Source organism: Herpailurus yagouaroundi, unplaced genomic scaffold, assembly GCF_014898765.1.
Source record: "Herpailurus yagouaroundi ecotype Mexico unplaced genomic scaffold, PumYag 201, whole genome shotgun sequence".
Lineage (NCBI taxonomy): Eukaryota > Metazoa > Chordata > Mammalia > Carnivora > Felidae > Herpailurus > Herpailurus yagouaroundi.
Genome location: NW_024412432.1, coordinates 6687496 through 6708711, shown reverse-complemented (window position 1 = coordinate 6708711; position 21216 = coordinate 6687496). Strand labels below are relative to the sequence as shown.

General features: G+C 36.2%; 1 protein-coding gene across 2 annotated transcripts in view; it reads right to left on the bottom strand.

The window, feature by feature from the left end:
* GKAP1 (G kinase anchoring protein 1) overlaps positions 1-21216 on the bottom strand; it is an 86091-nt gene that overhangs the window by 8900 nt on the left and 55975 nt on the right. The window contains exons 7-8 of one of the 2 annotated variants that reach the window (XM_040450305.1): positions 16010-16159; positions 3648-3749 (exon numbers count right to left, since the gene is read on the bottom strand). In XM_040450305.1, coding sequence (XP_040306239.1) covers positions 3648-3749; positions 16010-16159 — 252 coding nt within the window. The remainder of the gene's footprint in view (positions 1-3647; positions 3750-16009; positions 16160-21216) is intronic. The other variant, XM_040450306.1, reaches the window with a different exon arrangement.

Genomic DNA, 21216 nt, shown 5'->3' with positions numbered 1-21216 from the left:
ACCATACAAAGTCAACTATAAGTATATTCACTATGAATATAGAAATATATCCCCTAAGAATATGAAACTGTAAGAAATTCTCTCAAGGCTTTAATCAATGTTAATATCTTGCTAAAGGCTACCTCAGCTCAAGCCTTTTGTCCAAGGTATAGATCAGTGTACACAGAAACACCTCTTATTCCAGCTTTAGAGTCTAAAGTCAGCTCATAAAGCAAAAATCTCAAATGAGCAAAATTACCTGTGAAAAATCTTTATATTGCCCATAAAAATAGCATATATAGTTTTGTACATATAACCCTGAATAGCAAATGTATTGATAAAAACAAAATGTATAACACATGTGCCATGCAATTTGTAAGAGCACAAATGAAACATATAGTGCCTTATTAGTATTTTTAATTTCATGAAAAAGAGAGCACTTAAGTTAAATGATACATACGTTGTGAGTCAACTGTGTTCAGCTACATCCTGAACATCTATGCCTACATCTACAGCTATTTCAAACTAAGCATATACAAAATGGGGTATTAGTTCCCACTGCCCAAACCAGCTGAAAATGTGCTCTTCCTCTCACACTCAATACCTGTTCATTGTTTTACCAGACTACCTTCACTCAAGGCTTCAGCCATGTGCATTATTCTCCCACAAAACAATTCTCATGCCACTTCCCTTTCTAAAGACCTTTACTAAAATCCAAATGCCTTCAGGCAGCCATTAGAATAGAATACATCTGCAAATGACATATCTGATAAAGGGTTACTGTCCATATAAAGAAATGATACAACTCAAGATCCCCGAAAACAAATAATCCAATTAAAAAATGGGCAGAAGACACTTCTCCAAAGAAGACATACAGATGGCTAACAGACACGTGAAAAGATGCTCAACATCACTAGTCATCAGGAAAGTGCAAAACCACAATGACAGATCACCTCACACCTGTCAGAATGGCTAACTTAACAACAACAAGAAACAAGTGTTGGTAAGGATGTGGAGAAAAAAGAACCCTCTTGCACTGTTGTTGGGAATGCAAGCTGGTGCAGCTTGGAAAACAGATGGAGGTTCCTCAAAAAATTAAAAACAGAACTACCCTATAATCCAGGAATTGCACTTGTGGGGATTTACCCAGAAAATACAAAAACACTACTTCAAAGGGATACATGCACCCCTATGTTTATTGCTGCATTATCTACAATAACCAAACTATGGAAGCAGCCTAAGTGTCCATCGATAGATGAATGGATAAAGAAGATGTGGTGAGTGTGTGTGTGCATCTATCTATCTATCTATCTATCTATCTATCTATCTATAATGGAATATTATTCAGCTATAAAAAAGAATGAAATCTTGCCATTTGCAACAACAGGGATAGAGCTAGAAAGTTTAATGCTAAGTGAAATAAGTCAGTCAATCAAACACCATATAATCTCACTCATAAGTGAAATTAAAACAAACAAACAAATGAGCAAAGGGGAAAAAAGAGAGACAAACCAAGAAACAAACTCTTAACTACAGAGAACAAATTGATGATTACCAGAGGGGAGATGGGTGGGGGATGGGGGAAACAGGTGATGGGGATTAAAGAGTACACCCACCATGATGAAAAATATAAAATTAAATAAATAAAATTAAAAAAAACAAAGCTTCATAAATTATGAGCAGGAAAAAAAACTGCAATTAGAACCACTAGATTGGTGCTACATGAATATATACTTCAATTCTTATCTAAAAACTTGGCCTAAATATATTTATAAGATATAGATGTATATAGTACCTGACAATTTCTTTTTACCTAGGGCCCAGATTGATGTGAATAAATATAAACTAAATGTTAAAAGCTGTCACCAGAAGGGAAATGTTCCATTAAAATAATTACATCAAAGAACAAAAAGGTACTTAAATTTCTTGGCTTATATATATTTTTTGTTTAGCCATGGTCGACTAAAATTTTACTGCTTTCAATAGTAACTTTAAATTTTAATTTTCAGTTATAAATTCATTTGATGAATAAAAAAAAAATCTGTTGGACTCAAGTTGCTAAGATCTTAAGAATTTCCACATGTTTGTTCATGGCTGATATTGCTCTGTGGTTTTACCTTCCTGTAATAAAATAAATAAATAAAATAAAATCCAATTGCCTTCAAATACTGACCCCAAATAACATCTCCAATATAACCTTTTACAACTTTCCATTTCTCTAAATTTCAGCAACAATATATTTCTTACCATTTCCATGCCTTTGTAGGTACTGTCTCTATCTGGAAACACCATCTCTTCTGTGAAAAGCTTAGCAATTTTCAATAGCAGCAACTAATTCAGTATTATTTCTGTGATTTGGAAGCACTCTGTCAAATCTCTATAAATTCTACAATGTACTACAACTATTTACATGTGTATCTTCCTCATTAGACTATGAGCTTCTTGGTAGCTCATATTTGTATTTCTTCTCTGTGCCTGGCACAGAGGAGAAAAGGAAAAGGAAAATATAAACCACAAGGAGAAAGCTAAGGGAGATGGGTGGATGCAGTCCAAAAAGGTTTTAGCAGGGATGATTCCTAAAGGCATAAGTAGAGGAGAAAGGGAAATGTAAGAACCATCAGAGCTCGAACTTGAGTTATCATTTTTTTCACCATTGCATATGTGGGGCCCAGAAAAGCACCTGGCACATTATAGGCACTCAACAGATAACTGTTGAGTGAATAAATATTAGTCAAAAAACAATGACACTTGAGATGAATAAGAGTTAAAAAAAAAAAAAGCCTAAGGAAGCAAATCAAAGAGTAAGATGCAGGTTTGTGGTTAAAATAAACTGTATAAATAACAAATGTTGACAAGGATGTGGAGAAATTGGAACCTTCATGTATTTTGGTGATGGGAATGTAAAATGTTGCAGGTGCTATGGAAAACAATATGGCAGTTTCCCCAAAAGTTAAACAAATAATTACCATGTGATCCAACAATTCTACTTTTAGGTATATACCCAAAAACTAAAAGCAGGGACTCAAATACTTGTACACTAATGTTCATGGCAGCATTGTTCACAATAGTCAAATGGTGGAAACAATGCAAATGTCCACAAACAGATGAATAAACAAGATGTAGCATTTACATACGATGGACAATTCAGCCATAAAAGGAATGAAATTCTGATACATGCAAAAAACATGGATGAAACTTGAAAACATTATGCTAAGTGAAATAAGCCAGACACACAAAGACAAAAATTATATAATTCCATTTATATGAAGTACCCAGAATAAAGCAAATTCATTGGAATTACAGGTAACCAGTAGCTGCAACAAAAGAAGAACAGGAGTTATTTAATGGGTACAGAATTTGCTTGGGATGATGAAAAAGTTCTGGAAGTAGATAGTGGTTATTCACATAGCACTGTGAAGATAATTAATGCCAATAAATTGTATACTTAAAAATGGTTAAAATGGAAAATTTAATGTTATATATATAGTAACATGAGAAGAAAATTACACTGTCATTCAGATTTTATATCATTAATGAGAGTTTAAAAACCTGAATAGTAGAAATGTTATTTCTATTAATCAAATATTACACATATTTACATATAAGAAAAACAGAAAAGTACCATGTAAGAGAATTATTTTAGTTTACAACAGTAAATAAATACAAACCTCCCATTGAGTGATCACATTTTTCAGCTTCTGGATTTCAGCATCTTTCCTTTCAAGTTCCAACTTTAGTCTTTCAATTCTTCCATCTTTCAGAACTACTTCCTAAGAGAGAAAAACACTATTTTAGAACTAAGATAGTTCTACCATTTCTGGTTTACAATATTTACAATATTTGTGAACGTTTAAGAGGAAAAAAGCCTGATTTTTCCCACTTTTAATTCATTTTCTAAAGCAACCCTAAACCGTTGACTACATTTCCACTTCTACTCAATTATAATTGTAATTATTACAGTAAAAGCAAATAAGATATTTATGATTAATCTCAAACTACAAGCATAACATAATAATATCAAACTTTGAAATATTTCTATACTGGGATAAACATATTAAAAGTGCTCTCTGGGGCGCCTGGGTGGCGCAGTCGGTTAAGCGTCCGACTTCAGCCAGGTCACGATCTCGCGCTCCGTGAGTTCGAGCCCCGCGTCGGGCTCTGGGCTGATGGCTCAGAGCCTGGAGCCTGTTTCCAATTCTGTGTCTCCCTCTCTCTCTGCCCCTCCCCCGTTCATGCTCTCTCTCTGTCCCAAAAATAAATAAATGTTGGGAAAAAAAAAAATTTTTTTTAAAAAAAAGTGCTCTGTGACGGGGCGCCTAGGTGGCTCAGTCGTTTCGAGCATCTGACTTCAGCTCAGGTCATGCTCTCACAGTTCTTGAGTATGTAAAGCCCCATGTAAAGCTCTCTGCTGACAGCTCAGAGCCTGGAGACTGTTCCAGATTCTGTGTCTCCTTCTCTGTCTCTGTCCCCTTCACTGTTCATGTTCTGTCTCTCTCTCTCAAAAATAAATAAAACATTAAAAAAAAAAGTGCTCTGTGACAAGTTGCTATTAGTCTATCTTTAAAACTCAAAAGAATTCAAAACATACTTATAATTTATTTAAGTATTTTATAAGTATTATAATTTTTATTATATTTTATAAGTATTATTTTATTATATTTTATAAGTATTTTTATAAGTATTATTTATAAGTATTATTTTATTATATTTTATAAGTATTAAGTATTTTATAAGTATTATAATTCATACTTATTTTATAATTTATATTTTATACTTGATTATAAAATATAATAAGTAACAAATAATAATAGAACCCCAAAATTAACAGCTTTTCTGTATATCAGCAATTACTAGGCAGAAAATATAACTAGAAAAACCAATTCCTCTTCAGTAGCTATAAAAAATACCCCTAGAGGCACCTGGGTGGCTCAGTCGGTTAAGCATCCAACTCCTGATTTCAGCTCAGGTCATGGCCCCACATTGGGCTCGCACTGAGCATGGACCTGCTTGGGATTCTCTCTCTCCCTCTCTCTCTGCCCCTCGCCCTGCTGATGTACGCACATGCTCTCTCTCAAAATAAACATTTAAAAAGTATACCTCTAAAATTAAAATTCAGAAATGTTTAGGATCTATAAAGAAAATTATAAAATACCAAAGAGGACATGGAACAAAGTATGTTTGCAGATGAGAAGACTAAATATTATTTAGGTAGTTCAATAAAATTTCAATTGAAATTCCAGTCAAAACTTCATCCAGGAGAATACAGAACAGAAACAAAACGTTAATGCAATGAAGAGGAATTTGTCTACCGAATAATTGTACACTATACTGCAAAAATAACTAAAGTAGTGTGGTCAGGGTACTTAGGTAGACAGAGCCATTGTGCTAGAAAAGAAATTCCAGAAAGAGACTTAAGATATAAGAATGTTTTTAAATGTTTATTTATTTCTGATAGAGAGAGACAGACCATGAGTAAGGGAGGGGCAGAAAGAGAGGGAGACACAGAATCTGAAGCAGGCTCCAGGCTCTGAGCTGTCAGCACAGAGCCCCACGAGGGGCTCGAACCCCCAAACTGTGAGATCGTGACCTGAGCCCAAGTCGGGCACTTAACTGACCGGGCACCCAGGCGCCCCTAAAATGATTATTTCATTTAATTTGCACAGTTAACTAGAAGTTGGTAGATGTTATCTCCAGTTTCTAGATTCAGTGGGAAAAAATGACCTTAATTTTATTCACCTGGAGAAAACTACTGATAATTTGTTGTGGTCCTGCTTTTCTAACGATATATACTTTTTTCCTCCAATAATGTGGAAACCGTTCTATGGACCACTTTTTAGCTAAATAAATATGGTGAGCATTTTGAGTTATTAAGTAATAATCCTTATACATTAAATAATTGAGTATTTTAAAACACTAAATTGCTTTCAGTTACCCACATTGAGAAAAAAAAAATATTTTAAATGTATCAGTTTGAGATAACATTTCTTTGCTTAATGGCGAAATTGTGTACTTTCTCATGTTTATTGGTTATATGCCTGTCATATGGTTGTGACTGTTTTTTCCAGTTTCTCATTTACCTTTTGATTTTGTTATAGTATTTTTGTGGAAATTTTTCATCAAGTTAAATCTATCAGTCTTTTCCTTTCAGTTTCTTCTCTTTGGTATGTTCAGAAGTACTTTCCTACTCAAAGATGATAGATATTCATCTAGATTTTCATTTTTTCAAAACTAGAATAGTAATTCATATTATTCCATACTCAGTATAAAACAATTTTGATAAAAGGAAATTTTAGTTTTTTTAAATGTTTATTTATTTTGAGAGAGAGAGAGAAAGCAGGAGAAGGGCAGAGAAAAAGGGAGAAAGAATCCCAAGCAGGCTTCACACTGTCAGCACAGAGCCTGATGCGGGGCTCGAACTTACAGACTGTGAGATCATGACCTGAGCCAGCTGAGCCACCCAGGTACCATAATAAAAAGAAATTTTTAAATGATAAAGTGAAATTTCTATAATCTCACAAGAATAAATCTCCTAAGAGTTATTACATTTTTAGTGTATATCCTTCCAAATTTCTTCTTTGCATATGGTATCATAATATTAAGACCCTGTGAATGTTTTATAGTTCTATATCATTTTTAGTGATTTTGGAGTTTTCAGTTTTGTGAATTTACCACGTGTTTAGCCTGTATCCTGTTGCTGGGCATTTATTTTTATTTTATTTTTTAATTTTTTTTAACATTTATTTATTTTTGAGACAGAGAGAGAGCATGAACGGGGGAGGGGCAGAGAGAGAGGGAGACACAGAATCGGAAGCAGGCTCCAGGCTCTGAGCCATCAGCCCAGAGCCCGACGTGGGGCTCGAACTCACGGAGTGCGAGATCGTGACCTGAGCTGAAGTCGGACGCTTAACCGACTGAGCCACCCAGGCACCCCTGTTGTTGGGCATTTAAACTGATGTCCAGGGGTGCCTGGGTCGCTCAGTAGGTTAAGCATCCAGCTCTTGGTTTCAGCTTAGGTCAGGTTATGATCTTATGGTTTGTGGCTTTGAGTCTGCTGTCAGTACAGAGCCTGCTTGGGATTCTCTCTCCCCCTTTCTATTTGTCCCTTCCCTGCTCACTCTCTATCTCCCCTTCCACCTCTCAAAGTAAATAAACATTTAAAAATAATAGGGCTGCCTGGCTGGCTCAGTTGGTTAAGTATCTGACTTCAGCTCAGGTCATGATCTTGCAGTGTGGGAGTTTGAGCCCCACATCAGGCTCTGTGCTGACAGCTTGGAGCCTGGAGCCTGCTTCAGATTCTGTGTCTGCCTCTCTCTCTCTGCCCTCCTCTTCTCAAAAATAAACACATATATATATATATATATATATATATATATATATATATATATATAATAAATTGAAGTCCAGTTTTTTTGTTGTAATAAGTCTTCAGTGAACACTCTGATATTCTCCCCACTTCACTTATCTATTGAAGGTAAATTCCTAGAAGTGCAGTTCTTGGGCCTAATATATATATGTCTAATTTGGATCCACTCCCCTTATTCCTTAAACTAGAATCTTGAAGCCTATCATCCTCACCTGCCACATTCAACCCCCAATAAATACTGTAGATTCTGCTCCCAAATAGTTTTTCCTATGATATACTTCTCTCTATCTAAACTTCTAATCTCAGGCATAATCTTTTCTGACCTGGGTTTGCAGTTGTTATTAAAGGGTCTTTATACCTTTCCTACCCACTCTAATCCATTTTCCACAGCAGTCAAAGTGATCCCTGAAAAACATAAATGTAACATAAATATAAATCTGATAGTCCTGCTCAAAATCTTTCACTGCTTCACAAGGCCCTCCAAGATTAGGCCTCTGTCTTCTACTATCTTCCCCCTCACTAAACTCCAACCATACTGGCCTCTTTCCCCTTCAAATTCAGGCTCTCTCCTGCCTCAGAGCCTTTAAACATACTGCTCTTTCTACTTGGAAATCTCTTACCTCTACTTTTTGCTTAACCAGTTCCTTCCCATCTCTCAAAGTTCATCTCTTTTTTTTTTTTTTTCCAAAGTTCATCTTAAGTGTCACTACCTCAGAGAACACTTCCCTGATCCACCAGGGAATAGTCCACATTATTCCCTTTATAGCACTGTGCTGCTTTTCTTCATGGCTTAAAACCTTGCACTGATGTTATATCTGCCTCCTCTGGGACAAGTCCCAGAGAGCAAGAGTCAGTACACACAGCACCTAGCAGTTAGGTGTGGAATTTCTGTAGAGTAAGTTAATGTTGCCACATTAGTCATTAGATAAATAGAACCAATTTATACTCTTATGTGACTGTAAGATGATTTTTTGCATTTAAATTTGTTTTGGGGGGCACCTGGGTGGCGCAGTCGGTTAAGCGTCTGACTTCAGCCAGGTCACAATCTCGCGGTCCGGGAGTTCGAGCCCCGCGTCAGGCTCTGGGCTGATGGCTCAGAGCCTGGAGCCTGTTTCCGATTCTGTGTCTCCCTCTCTCTCTGCCCCTCCCCCGTTCATGCTCTGTCTCTCTCTGTCCCAAAAATAAATAACGTTGAAAAAAAATAAATAAATAAATATAAATTTGTTTTGGTATGTGGTGCAGGATGGCAGGGATTTATTTAACTTGATTTTTTCCCCAGTTAGCCATTTATCCTGTAACCTACATTTGTTCTGTAATTCAGCCTTTTCTCCTTCTTTAAAATACCGTAAGTATGTTACAAAAAATTCTTATATTCCCTGCTCATGCTCTGTCTCTCTCTGTCTCAAAAATAAATAAACATTAACAAAAAAAATTTTTTAAATAAAAAAATATATTTTTCTCAATGTGGGTAACTGAAAGCAATTTAGTGTTTTAAAATACTCAATTATTTAATGTATAAGAATTATTACTTAATAACTCAAAATGCTCACCATATTTATTTAGCTAAAAAGTGGTCCATAGAACAGTTTCCACATTATTGGAGGAAAAAAGTATATATCATTAGAAAAGCAGGACCATAACAAATTATCGGTAGTTTTCTCCAGGTGAATAAAATTAAGGTCATTTTTTCCCACTGAATCTACAAACTGGAGATAACATCTACCAACTTCTAGTTAACTGTGCAAATTAAATGAAATAATCATTTTAAATAATGTTTAATATATGTTAACCTCTCAAGTACTAATTTTTGCTATTATCATTTCTCCACTTTACAGAAAATCATACTGTTTTTTTTTTTTTAATGTTTTATTTATTTTTGACAGAGAGAGAGTCAGAGCATGAGCGGGGGAGAGGCAGAGAGCGAGGGAAACACAAAATCCGAAGTAGACTCCAGGCTTTGAGCTGTCAGCACAGAGCCCGACGTGGGGCTCGAACTCACAGACCACGAGATCATGAGCTGAGCCGAAGTCCGACCCTCAACTGACTGAGCCACCCAGGCGCCCCGAGAAAATCATGCTGTTTTAATGTACATTCATTTTTATAAAATCCTGTATTTCAAGAAATAACTTTAAAAAATATCTTCTAAGTAGAAAATATTATACTATAATGAAGATACAAGGATGTAGAAGATAAAGTCCATGTCTACAAGGGATTTGTAATCTGTTATAATAAAAATGTGCTCTGTGAAATGTGCCATAAGAAAAACAAAATGCTGTGTAGTAAGAAAAAGAAGGAAAGATCACATCCAGATTTTCTATGTTTCACGTGTAGGGTGGGGCAGTGAGAGAAAGCTTCACAGAGAAGATAGCATGTGACATGAACCTTGAGCAAAGCTAGGGAGGCTTGAGCATTCTGTGTCAGGTATGCTCTGCTCTAGCTATGAGAAAATCTGGGAAAGAATATAGTTGGAGTTAATTAGGTTGAAACTATATCACAGAACAATGCTTTCCAACTTATATGACAGTGACCCACATTAAGGAATGTTTTAGATCATGACCCAGAATGCACATACATGTCAGTGTATGTATGTATATGTTGTGTATGTGTACATATATGCATTGGAACAAATTTCATAAAATACGAGTAGGTAGATGGTTTATATACTCGACACTTTTTTTCTATTATCTACTATATTTTTCTACTATCTATCTATAAATCTACTAAATTGATTTCTGGACCTGTTAAATGAGTTGGAACTCTCAGTTTGAAAAGCACAGACTGAGGACTTTACATATCAGGTCAAGGACATTGTACTTGATTCAACAGACATTGACATTTAAGGGCTTGTGTGGCATGGCGGAAGTCACACTTTTTAAAAAGCTATCTGGTGGCAGTGTATAAGAGGAATTACACCTACCATTAGAAGGCAGGAGGCAGGAAGACTTGTCAAAAAATACCGAAATAATACCAGTAAGACATAATGAGGGCCTAAATTAAAAAAGTATTCATGAAAATAGAAGAGAAGATAGATTTGAGAAATATTTCAATGATTAAAAACTCCCAAACCCTGAAAAACAGAAAAGTAGTAAAAGAAGTTTAGAGTCTGGATATCTGGATAAAATGACAGAACCAAAAACAGAAATGATGGAAGTCAAGCCAAATGTTTGGTTTGGAGAGTAAATGATGGGCATGAGTTTGGACATAGTGAGTATGGGTATCAAGTGAACAAAAGAGCAAGATATACCACAAGGGCAATTAATAAAACAGAGCCCTCAAGTCCATAAGACCAGGCATGGATGATCCACCCAATGCTGGTAAAGTTATGGACAATCTAGTAAGCTCATACCCTGCTACTAGAAGACAATGTTGACACACATCAAGAGCAACACAGATGTTTATATCCTTTGATTTAATTATAATTACTACTTTTAAGAATTTATTTCAAGGAGGGGTGCTTAGCTGGCTCAGTTGGTGAAGTGTGTAGCTCTTGATTTGGGGTTATGAGTTCGAGCTCCACATTGGGTGTAGACATTACCTAAAATAAAATCTTTAAAAAAAATTGCAAGAAAATAATTCATCAAAAAAATTAAACATAAGAAGATGTTCAATGAATATCAAGTGACCAATTCTCCACCATCTAAATATTCAATAATAGGGCAATGAATGACCAAGTGAATTATACTATCTTGATTTGACAATATAATGCATGGTTTACAAAAGGGGCTACAAAACTGTATTCCCTATTGTTATAATTATTTTTAAATACTCATGCATGTGGTATTTTCCTAGAAAAGCAGTATTCAAAAATGAGACATGTTGTGTTAAGGATGGTTGAATTAGGAGGGGATGCCTGGATGGCTCAGTTGGTTAAGTGCCTGACCCCTGATTTTGGCTCAGGTCATGATGTCAAGGTTTGCGGGTTCGAGCCCCATGTCAGGTTCTGCGCTGACAGTGTGGAGCCTGCATGGAATTCTCTCTCTCCCTTTCTCTCACCTGCTCATGCTCTCTTTCAAAATAAATAAATCAACTTTAAAAAAAAAATGGTTAGGGACATCTGGCTGGCTCAGTCAGTAGAGCACATGACTCTTAATCTCAGGATCATGAGTTCAAGCCCCACGTAGGCGTGGAGCCTACTTAAAAAAAATACAATAAAGTAAATTAAAAAGATGGGGCGTCTGGGTGGCTCAGTAGGTTAAGCATACGACTTCGGCTCTGGTCACGATCTCGTGGTTTGTGGACTTGAGCCCCGCATCAGACTCTATGCTGACAGCTTAGAGCCTGAAGCCTACTTCGGATTGTGTCTCCCTCTCTCTCTCTGCCCCTCCTCTGCTCACGCTCAGTCTCTGTCTCTCTCTCAAATAAAACATTAAAAATTTTTAAAAAACAGAGGTTTATTAGGATTGACTTATTTTCTACCTTTGAAAATTCCTGGCATATTAATGTATAATAAAAGAGGATTTTCACCTTGGCAAAAAGAAAGTTTTCTTTTTCTGAGAAAGGAGCACAATGGAGAGAGGAAGGAGGTAAAGAGAGAAAAGTATTTTTTATTTAAAACAAAAAAAAATTTTTTTAACGTTTATTTATTTTTGAGACAGAGAGAGACAGAGCATGAACGGGGGAGGGTCAGAGAGAGGGAGACACTGAATCTGAAACAGGCTCCAGGCTCTGAGCTGTCAGCACAGAGCCCAACGTGGGGCTCGAACTCATGGACTGCGAGATCATGACCTGAGCCGAAGTCGGCCGCTTAACAGACTGAGCCACCCAGGCGCCCTGAGAAAAGTATTTTTTAAGTGGTCTCAATCTTTTTCTTTTCCCCGTTACACTCAATGATATACTATGAGAAAATCTTAATTTTTTTAATTTTGAAAAATTTTGCATATGCAGAAGTAGTCTATAATGACACACATTAAGGTAAAAAGAAAATAACCTGAAGGCAGATTAAGAAGTTGAACATTACTTTGGCATTCCCTTCCCTCCTGAGAATATCCACTATTATGAATTTTGTATTGTCTTTCTCTTCCTTTGTTACCTCTTTTACTGCATATATCTGTATCTCCAAACAATATATTAAATTTACTATTTTTTGAAATATATATAAATGGCATCAAACTATTTGGTGACTTGCTTTACTCATTAAACACTGTGTTTTTTATATTCTTCCATGTTGCTATGTGTAACAGTAGCCCACTGATTTCTCCTATCCATTTGGTTATTACAAACAACTGACTTTTGAACATTCATCTTGAACATGTCCCCAGGGTTTAATCTTAGGATGGAATTTCTAGAAAATGTGGTCTGCCCATCATCTTCAATGTTAGTGGAATTAGAGAGAGACTGGTGAAACAGCCCAAACTTTTAGCTATGAAATGAATTAAAATTGGAGGATCTAATGTACAAAATGGTGATTATGGTTGATAACACTATACTGCATAATTGACCTTTTAAGAGGCTAGAACTTAAATAGTCTAAGAAAAAAAAAGGAAATGTGAGGTGATAAATGTGTTAATTAACAAGATGGGAGGAAACTTCCCACAATGTTTAGGTACAGCAAATCATCATGATGTGCATCTTAAATATCTTACAATTTTATATGTCAATTAAAACTCAATAAAGCTGAAACAAATATTGTTGCATCTTTAACATAAATAAATAGTTAATACTAAATTGTTTTCCAAAATGGTTATACCAATTTATACTATACCACTAGCAGTATGTTACTGTTGTTCTATACCCTTAATAATACTGAGTACTGTCTTAATTCCTAACACTCTTCTTCAAATTCACTCAGTTTTTCCTAGGCACTGTAGTGAAATTATTATCACATATTTTGTTCTCTGCTCAAAACTTTCAAAAATTCTTTACTGTCTATTGACTAAACCAGAAATCAGACCTTTAAATCCTCCACAATACTTTCTAACCCACCTTACCAAGCTTATACCATACTCAATGGTCCTTCTGTTTTAATTGAACTGGTTTAACTTCATTGCCTCCATATTTTTACTCATGGCCTTCTAGTTTCTTCTCCCTCACCTGTGCATAATCTAATTCTACTTTTACATTCCAATACAAAAGCCATTTTCTCCTAAGAAAGCCATCTCTGATCTCCATTCTTGCGAATTAGTATGGCACTTTACCAGCATATATCCTTTTTTGGACATACCATTTTCTACCTTGTACAAAAATAATTATATATTAAATAAGTACAGTGTACAACATGGTCTGATAAACATTTTAAGTCATAACTGTTAATTAATCATAACTCCTAATAACAGTACATGAAAGGCAGGTAATTTCATCTCAATGTAACACAGCTGGTAAGCTACAGAAGCTATAGTTTGTGTTATTAGGTCTGTTTGATTTCAAAGACTATTGATCTACTCTACTGCACTGTCACTTTAGTTTTACTAGACCATTAATGTTACTTAATCATTTAAGTGAACTTATATATGCCCAAATTTGTTCAACAAAGGGTTCTGAGACACCTATTTGTTGAAATACACTTAATATAATTTTTTCTATACAAAAATGATCTGAAATGACTTTTAAAAAATAAGATACGGACCACAAAGGGGGAAAATCAAGGTCAATGAAAAAAGAAACACATATGCTAATGATAAATGTTAACATAGTTTCTCAGACTATACATAAGATTTGACAGTCAAGGCAAGACAGGAATATATTAAAATTCAACACTAGAAAGGAAGAAATTCACAAGTGCTTCTGGGCAGACAAGGATTTCCTGCTACTAAGGTGAAAATAGAGGGGTGCCTGCCTGGGTGGCTCCATCAGTTAAGCGCCTGACTTCAGCTCAGGTCATGTTCTCACCATCCGTGAGTTCGAGCCCCATATCAGGCTCTGTGCGGACAGCTCATAGCCTGGAGTCTGCTTCAGGTTCTGTCTCCCTCTCTCTCTGCCCCTGCCCCGTTCACGCTCTCTCTCTCAAAAATAAACATTAAAATTTAAGAAAAAAAGAAAATAGATATCATGTGGAATTATGTTAGTGTTATTTATAAACCATCTTACTGCTACATTAGAATAAAAAGTTCTTAAAGGTCTGACTTCTTTTACGTCTCTCTATAACACAACACAGTAGGTGTTTAATTTGTTAAATGACTGTCTTAATGAAACAAATAGATAATGTCAACAGAAGAGTAAAAGGATAGGAAACAGGCTTTTAGAATTTGGAACAGCTAGGGTGCTTGAGTGCCTCAATGGGTTAAGCACCCAACTCTTGATTTCAGGTCAGGTCATGATTTCACAGTTCGTGAGACTGAGCCCCGTTTCCGGCTTTGTGCTGATGGCTCGGAGCCTGCTTGGATTCTCTCTCTGTCCTTCCCCTGCTTGCGTGCTCTCTCTCAAAATAAGTGAGTAAATTTTTTTTAAAAGTTAGAATTTGGAACAGCCACTGTAGGAATCTTTCAAAGTCAAAATGTACAGACTTGTTATATCATTATATTGCACACCTGAAACTAATATAACATTGTGTACTAATTATACTTCAATTAAAGAGAGAGAGAGATGAACCAAAGGCCTGTTAAGTAGAAATGAAGATATGGCAAAAGTTACATAGCACTTATTTTCAGAGGAGAACATTACACTGTTTTAAAAAAAAAAAACAGGTTGTCCAGCAATACCTGGAAGCCCAGGAATTAAATCAAAATAGAGGAAGTAGGTAATATTGTTAAAGGCAATGCTGTGCATCTGAAAGGGAAGAAGAGAAAATCAAGGAGGAAGGTGTTTGTGGGCACAATACTGAAATTACTACAAGTTCCAGGCTAGGAACAGTTACTGATGGATCAGAGGTCAATTTAAGTTAAAGAACATATTCAAGTTTAAGAACCAGTAAAACAGAAGACTAGCAGTTGTGGTGAGAAAAATAAAGGCAACTTATATGTCTCTACATGATAAGATCTTTACTTTCTTTTTTGGTTTTTTGAGTGTTTTTAAATGCGAATAGCATTCTTAGCTTGCGGGCAATAGTTTGCAACCCCTGGTCTACACGTTAAAGTTCCAACTTCTTAGTTCCAAAAAAAAGACCTTCATAATCTAAACCCAATCTATTTCCCCAGCCCTGTTACCCCACCTTCACATACCCTGTACATATCTCAGGGCAGAATCTTCTATTTTCTGAATATTCGGTCTATGGCTTATGCAGCTCTGGGCCTCTGCTCTTGTACTTCCCGCAGGCTCCCTCTAGTTCTCTTACAGTTTATTCATCATTCAACATCCATCCCAAATGTCAATTCATCAGACACCTTTCACAATTCCCCCAGGGAGGGAGCTACCTTCTCTATTCAAAGCCTCATGTTTATCGTGCTTCTCTCTCTCAAAGCCTTCATCATGCTGAATGATACTGTATAGGTCTGCCTACTCCTATCCCCACTGCTGAGTATCTAAGGACAGTCTCACCCATCTCAGTATTCCCACTCCCTATACTGGTGCCTAACAGTACCTAGCACATAGCACACATTCAGCAATATTCAATGAATGGAGGACCTCACACTTGATAACATAAGAATCTATGTGTGATAATGACAAAGATAATACCCTAAAATTGTAGCATCATATCATAATTGGATTCCACTGCTTAAGTTTTTTTTTTTTTTTTAAAGGAAAACTGCATCTTAATTTCACTGTGATTTTAAGAGAATTTTCTATTTTACATGCCTGGTTGTGTTCATGAGCTGCGCAATTATCTGTTCCATTATATTCTGTAAGCTGTTCTCTTCTTTTTTCTCTAATAAGAATTTTATGAACATCATCTTCCAGTCTATTGAAGAATCCTCCATCATGTGATAAAGTCTGAGAACTCAATTCCTGTCAAAAATGAATTAGGATTTACTATCATTCAACACAAAAGTGGATGCATTTAATAAACCTAGTCAGCCACTACAAGACTAGAGAATGAAAGAAAAATGGTAACTAAGAGTTAAACAACCATCTGATTCTTTTCTGTCTCCAGAAGATAAATAGTAGAGGCACATTCTTAGATGTCCTTCTCTTCATAGTTTTTTGAGTTGGGTACTGCTTGATTTAAAAAAAAAAAAATTGTCCATATACCATACAATTCACCCATTTAATATGCACAATTCAATGGTTTTCAATATATTCACAGGTGTGCAACCACAACTACAATAAGTTTCATCATCCCCAAAACAAATCCTGAACTTATTAGCAGTCATTCCCCATTTCCTCCTAATACCTTCACCCTTAGTTGTCTGCTACATGACATTAATCTACTTTTTGTCTGTACAGATCTGCCTACTCTGGACATTTGATATAAATGAAACCATTCAACACGTGCCCTTTTGTGACTGGCTTCTTTCACTTAGTACAATGCTTTCAAAGTTCACCTATACTATGACATGTATCAACACTTCACTCCTGATTACCAAATAATATCCTACCGATGGATACACTACACTTTATTTCTCCATCCATTGGCTGATGGACAATTTAGGTGGTTTCCACTTTTGGGCTGTTATGAATAATGCTACTATAAACATTTAAAAAAAATTTTTTTTTCAACGTTTATTTATTTTTGGGACAGAGAGAGACAAAGCATGAACGGGGGAGGGGCAGAGAGAGAGGGAGACACAGAATCGGAAACAGGCTCCAGGCTCCGAGCCATCAGCCCAGAGCCCGACGCGGGGCTCGAACTCACGGACCGCGAGATCGTGACCTGGCTGAAGTCGGACGCTTAACCGACTGCGCCACCCAGGCGCCCCATATAAACATTTAAGAACAGGTTTTTGTGTGGCTATGTTTTCAATTCTCTTGGGTTTATACTTATGAGTAGCTGGGACATGTGGTAACTCTATGTCTAACTTCTTGAGGAATTGCCAGATAGTTTTCCAAAGCAGCCATACCATTTTATAATCCCATCAGTAGACCTCATGAGGGTTCTAATTTCTCCACATTCTCACCAACACTTGCCATTATAGTGAGTGTGAGCGGTATCTCACTGTGGCTTTGAGTTGCATTTCCCTGATGGCTAATGGGGCTGAGCATCTCTTTCATGTGCTTATTGGACATTGGTGTATCTTTTTGGAAACACGTCTACTGAGATGTGTTGCCTACTTTTTAAATGGATTGCCTTTTATTTTTGAGTAGTAAGAGTTTTTTCTACATATTCTGGATACAAGCCTCTTATCCAATATATGATTTGGAAATATCTTCTCCCATTCGATGGGTTGTCTTTTCGCATTCTTGATAGTGACCTTTGTATTACAAAAGTTCTGAATTTTGACAATGTCCAATTTATCCAAGAAACCATGACCTAACTCAGTTATGAAGATTTACTCATATAATCTCTTCCAAGAACTTTACTGTTTTAGCTCTTACATTTATGTCTGTAATCCATTTTGAGTTATTTTTTTTATGTGTATGATGTGAACAAAGGGTCCAAACTCATTCTTTTGCATGTGGATATCCAGCATCATTTATTGTGAAGATCATTCCTTCCTCCACTGAATTGTCTTGGCACGCTTATACAAAACCAATTGAACATAAATTGGTTTCATAAAGAGTTTCCTTCTGGATTCACTTCTATTATGTTAACCTATATGTTTACCCTTATGCCATACCACACAACCCTGATTACTGTAGCTCTGTATTGCTCAATCTTTTATATTTAAGAAATAACTTTTACATAAATTCTACATACCAGTGATAAAGAAACAAGATTTTATCACAATCTATTCAATTACATTAAATTAGAAATTTTACATGTTCTCCAATAAAAGCAGCATTTCCTCTACAACTTCTTGTCATAAAGACAGAGACTAAAGAAATGTTCCTCTTATTCTCCTTGGTTTCACAAATGTCCCACATTCTTGAGCTGTAACACTCAAACTTTACCCATTTCAGTTGTTTTTGTAAGCAAATGATCCAACAGTTCAAATTCCTTTCCTTTCATATTATCATAGAAAGCATCTGAAAGAGGGGTGCCTGGGTGGCTCAGTTGGTTAAGCATCTGACCCTTGCTTCCAGCTCAGATTGTGATCTCACGGGTCTTGAGATCAAGTCCCTTGTAGTCAGGCTCTGCTTGGGATTCTCTCTCTGCTCCTCCGCCTTGTGCATGCATGTGTGGCCCTGTGCGGGGGCTCTCTTTTAACATAAACATTTAAAAAAAGATAGCATTTTACAGAAATAAAGATGTGTATTGCTGCTTAAGAAATAAACAAATGGCATTAAAAAGTTTGTGTATCACTTTGCATTTTGCAAAACACACAAGCATCACTTTGATTCTCATTACCATAAGAGATTAATAGAGCAAGACTTATTTTGTCACAAAGTAATCATGGCCTCAGGAAAGTTGAATAACTTGCCCATGAGTCATTCTATTGTTACATGGTACAGATATAACTCTAAGTCTACTGCTTAATAAAATATGTCCGGTATATTCTGGTAAGATTTTACTTTAAAGCAATAAATACAACAATGCTTAAAACAGCTAAGCTTTGATGGAAGGAATAACATGATGGCAACTAATAGGCCTCTGGATGTCACTTCTCTAAAGAGTACAGTTCTAGTCAACATCGTTGTTTTTTGAAGGCTACTACCATTAGCTGTAGAGGGTTACTACAGCATGCCTGTCCCAAAGGTACTCTGTCCTGGAGTATTATTCAGTGAAGCAGAAAGTGTCTTTGTAGAATAAGGATAGAATTTTTCAAAATATAGTTTGATAGGAAACTAGGGAGAAAAGAAGCAAAAAGGAATTACCCACAACTCCCCTTACCACACACACATCCCAACAGAAAAAAGGCAAACCTGTGGCAAATGTAAGAACACAGACTCTTTAATAAGTTGAGCCAATTCAATTTCAATTTAACTCAAATACTGAACATCTATTATGTGCCAAGCATACAGTGAGAAAGACAGTATGGTATTTGTATAAGTATAGCCTTATAGATCACTGGAACATAACTGAGACTCTAGATCCTAGCTTTCACATTTATGGTCAGTTTTTTAAAAAGGAGTCAAGGTATTCCTTTAAGGAAACAAGAGTATTCTCAACAAGTGGTGCAGGGACAACTGGGCACACACATGCCAAAGGTGAATTTGGCTTCTTTTTGCATACTGAATACAAAAATTAACTCAAAACAGATCATGGAGAGGATCCTGGGAAGATGGTGGAGAAAGAAGCACCTCATCTAGACAACTGCACTGATAGAATCTATCTGATGTAACTATTTTAGAATTCTGGAATCTGTTGAAGGCTTGAAACTTCCAGGGAAAGACTTAGATGGTAAACTGAGACGAATTTTGGTTAATTTTAGTTCTTAGTACAGTAGCAGCTACTCATCCCCTGTCCTCAGTTGTGTGGCAGGCAGCTGTGTGAAATGTTTGTGGAGCAATTTGCACAATTTATGGGAACTAGGGTGGGCAAAAAAGGACCCTGTCCTCCAAATAATGGGAATCTGCTCTAGTCACTGATTGTGGCTCTGATCACAGAAGTGCAGACAAAGAAACAAAGAGGCAGGCAGCCATTGTAGTTGTACCTCCTCATACTGTTGCAAGCTCCTCCCCCTCCAGCTGAAGTGACTTCCACGGGATTCAAAGGGTTGGTGCCCTTTTTCCCTCCCTTCATATTTTGCTTTTTCACTTTTGGGAGCCAGACATCAAAAACTAGGACACTCAAAAGCAAATGTCTAGAAGGGGAAAATTAAAAAGTGACTGTGCACGTGCAAGGTAAAAGGCCCAGAAAAGACCTAAGAAATTAAGTTTACACCTCACGTTGATCCTTTGAACAGAGATAGCCTACAACAATTAAAAAAAAAAAAAAGGTTTTTTTTTTTTTTAATAAAACCCACCACTATCCAAGGAAGGAGAATTTGATTTCCAGAGTTACCACATTATTAGTTTCAAATGTCTAGCACTTAACAAAAAGAATCACAATGTATTCAAAGAAATACAAAAGTACAGCCTATTGAGAGGCAAAAAATAAATCAACAGAAACTGTCCCTGAAAAAGACATATGACAGTTATATGTGACAAAAACTTTAAAATTCTTTTTTTAACATTTATTCATTTTTTTTTGAAAGGCAGAGAGACAGAGCACGACTGGGGGAGGGGCAGAGAGAAAGGGAGACACAGAATCCGAAGCAGGCTCCAGGCTCTGAGCTATCAGCACAGAGCCCAACGCAGGGCTCGAACTCACGGACTGTGAGATCATGACCTGAGCCAAAGTCGGCCACTTAACTGACTAAGCCACCCAGGCGCCCCTATGTGACAAAGACTTTATAATAACTATCGTAAAAAGATACTCAAAGAACTGAAGGAAGTTGTGGAAAAAATCAAGAAAACAATGTGTGAACAAAATGGAAATATCAGTAGAGACAGAAAATCTGAAAAGATACCAAAAAAAACCCTCTGGAGCTGAAAAGTACAACTGAAATGACAAATTAAAGGCAGAACTGAACTAACAGAAGAAAGAATCAGTGAACTTAAAGATAGGACAATGGAAATTACATAGGCAGAAGACTAGAAAGAATAATTGAAGAAAGTAAACACTCTAAGGGACCTATAGGATACCACCAAGCAGGACAATATACACATTGTGGGGGTCTCAGAAGGAGAAAAGACAAAGAAACAGAAAATATTTGAAGAAACAATAAGAAAAATTGCCATATTTGATGAAAGACATGAGTATAAACATCTAAGAAGTTCAAAGAATTTCAAGTAAGATGAACTCAAAGAGAGCCACACCAAGACCCACTATAAACAAACTTTCAAAACACAAAGAAAAAAATACTAAAAGCAGTAAGAAGTAAATTACCACATACAAGGGAGCTTCACTGAGATCATCAGCAGATTTGTCTTCAGAAACGTTGGAGTCCAGAAAATATGGGCCAATATATTTAAATGCTAAA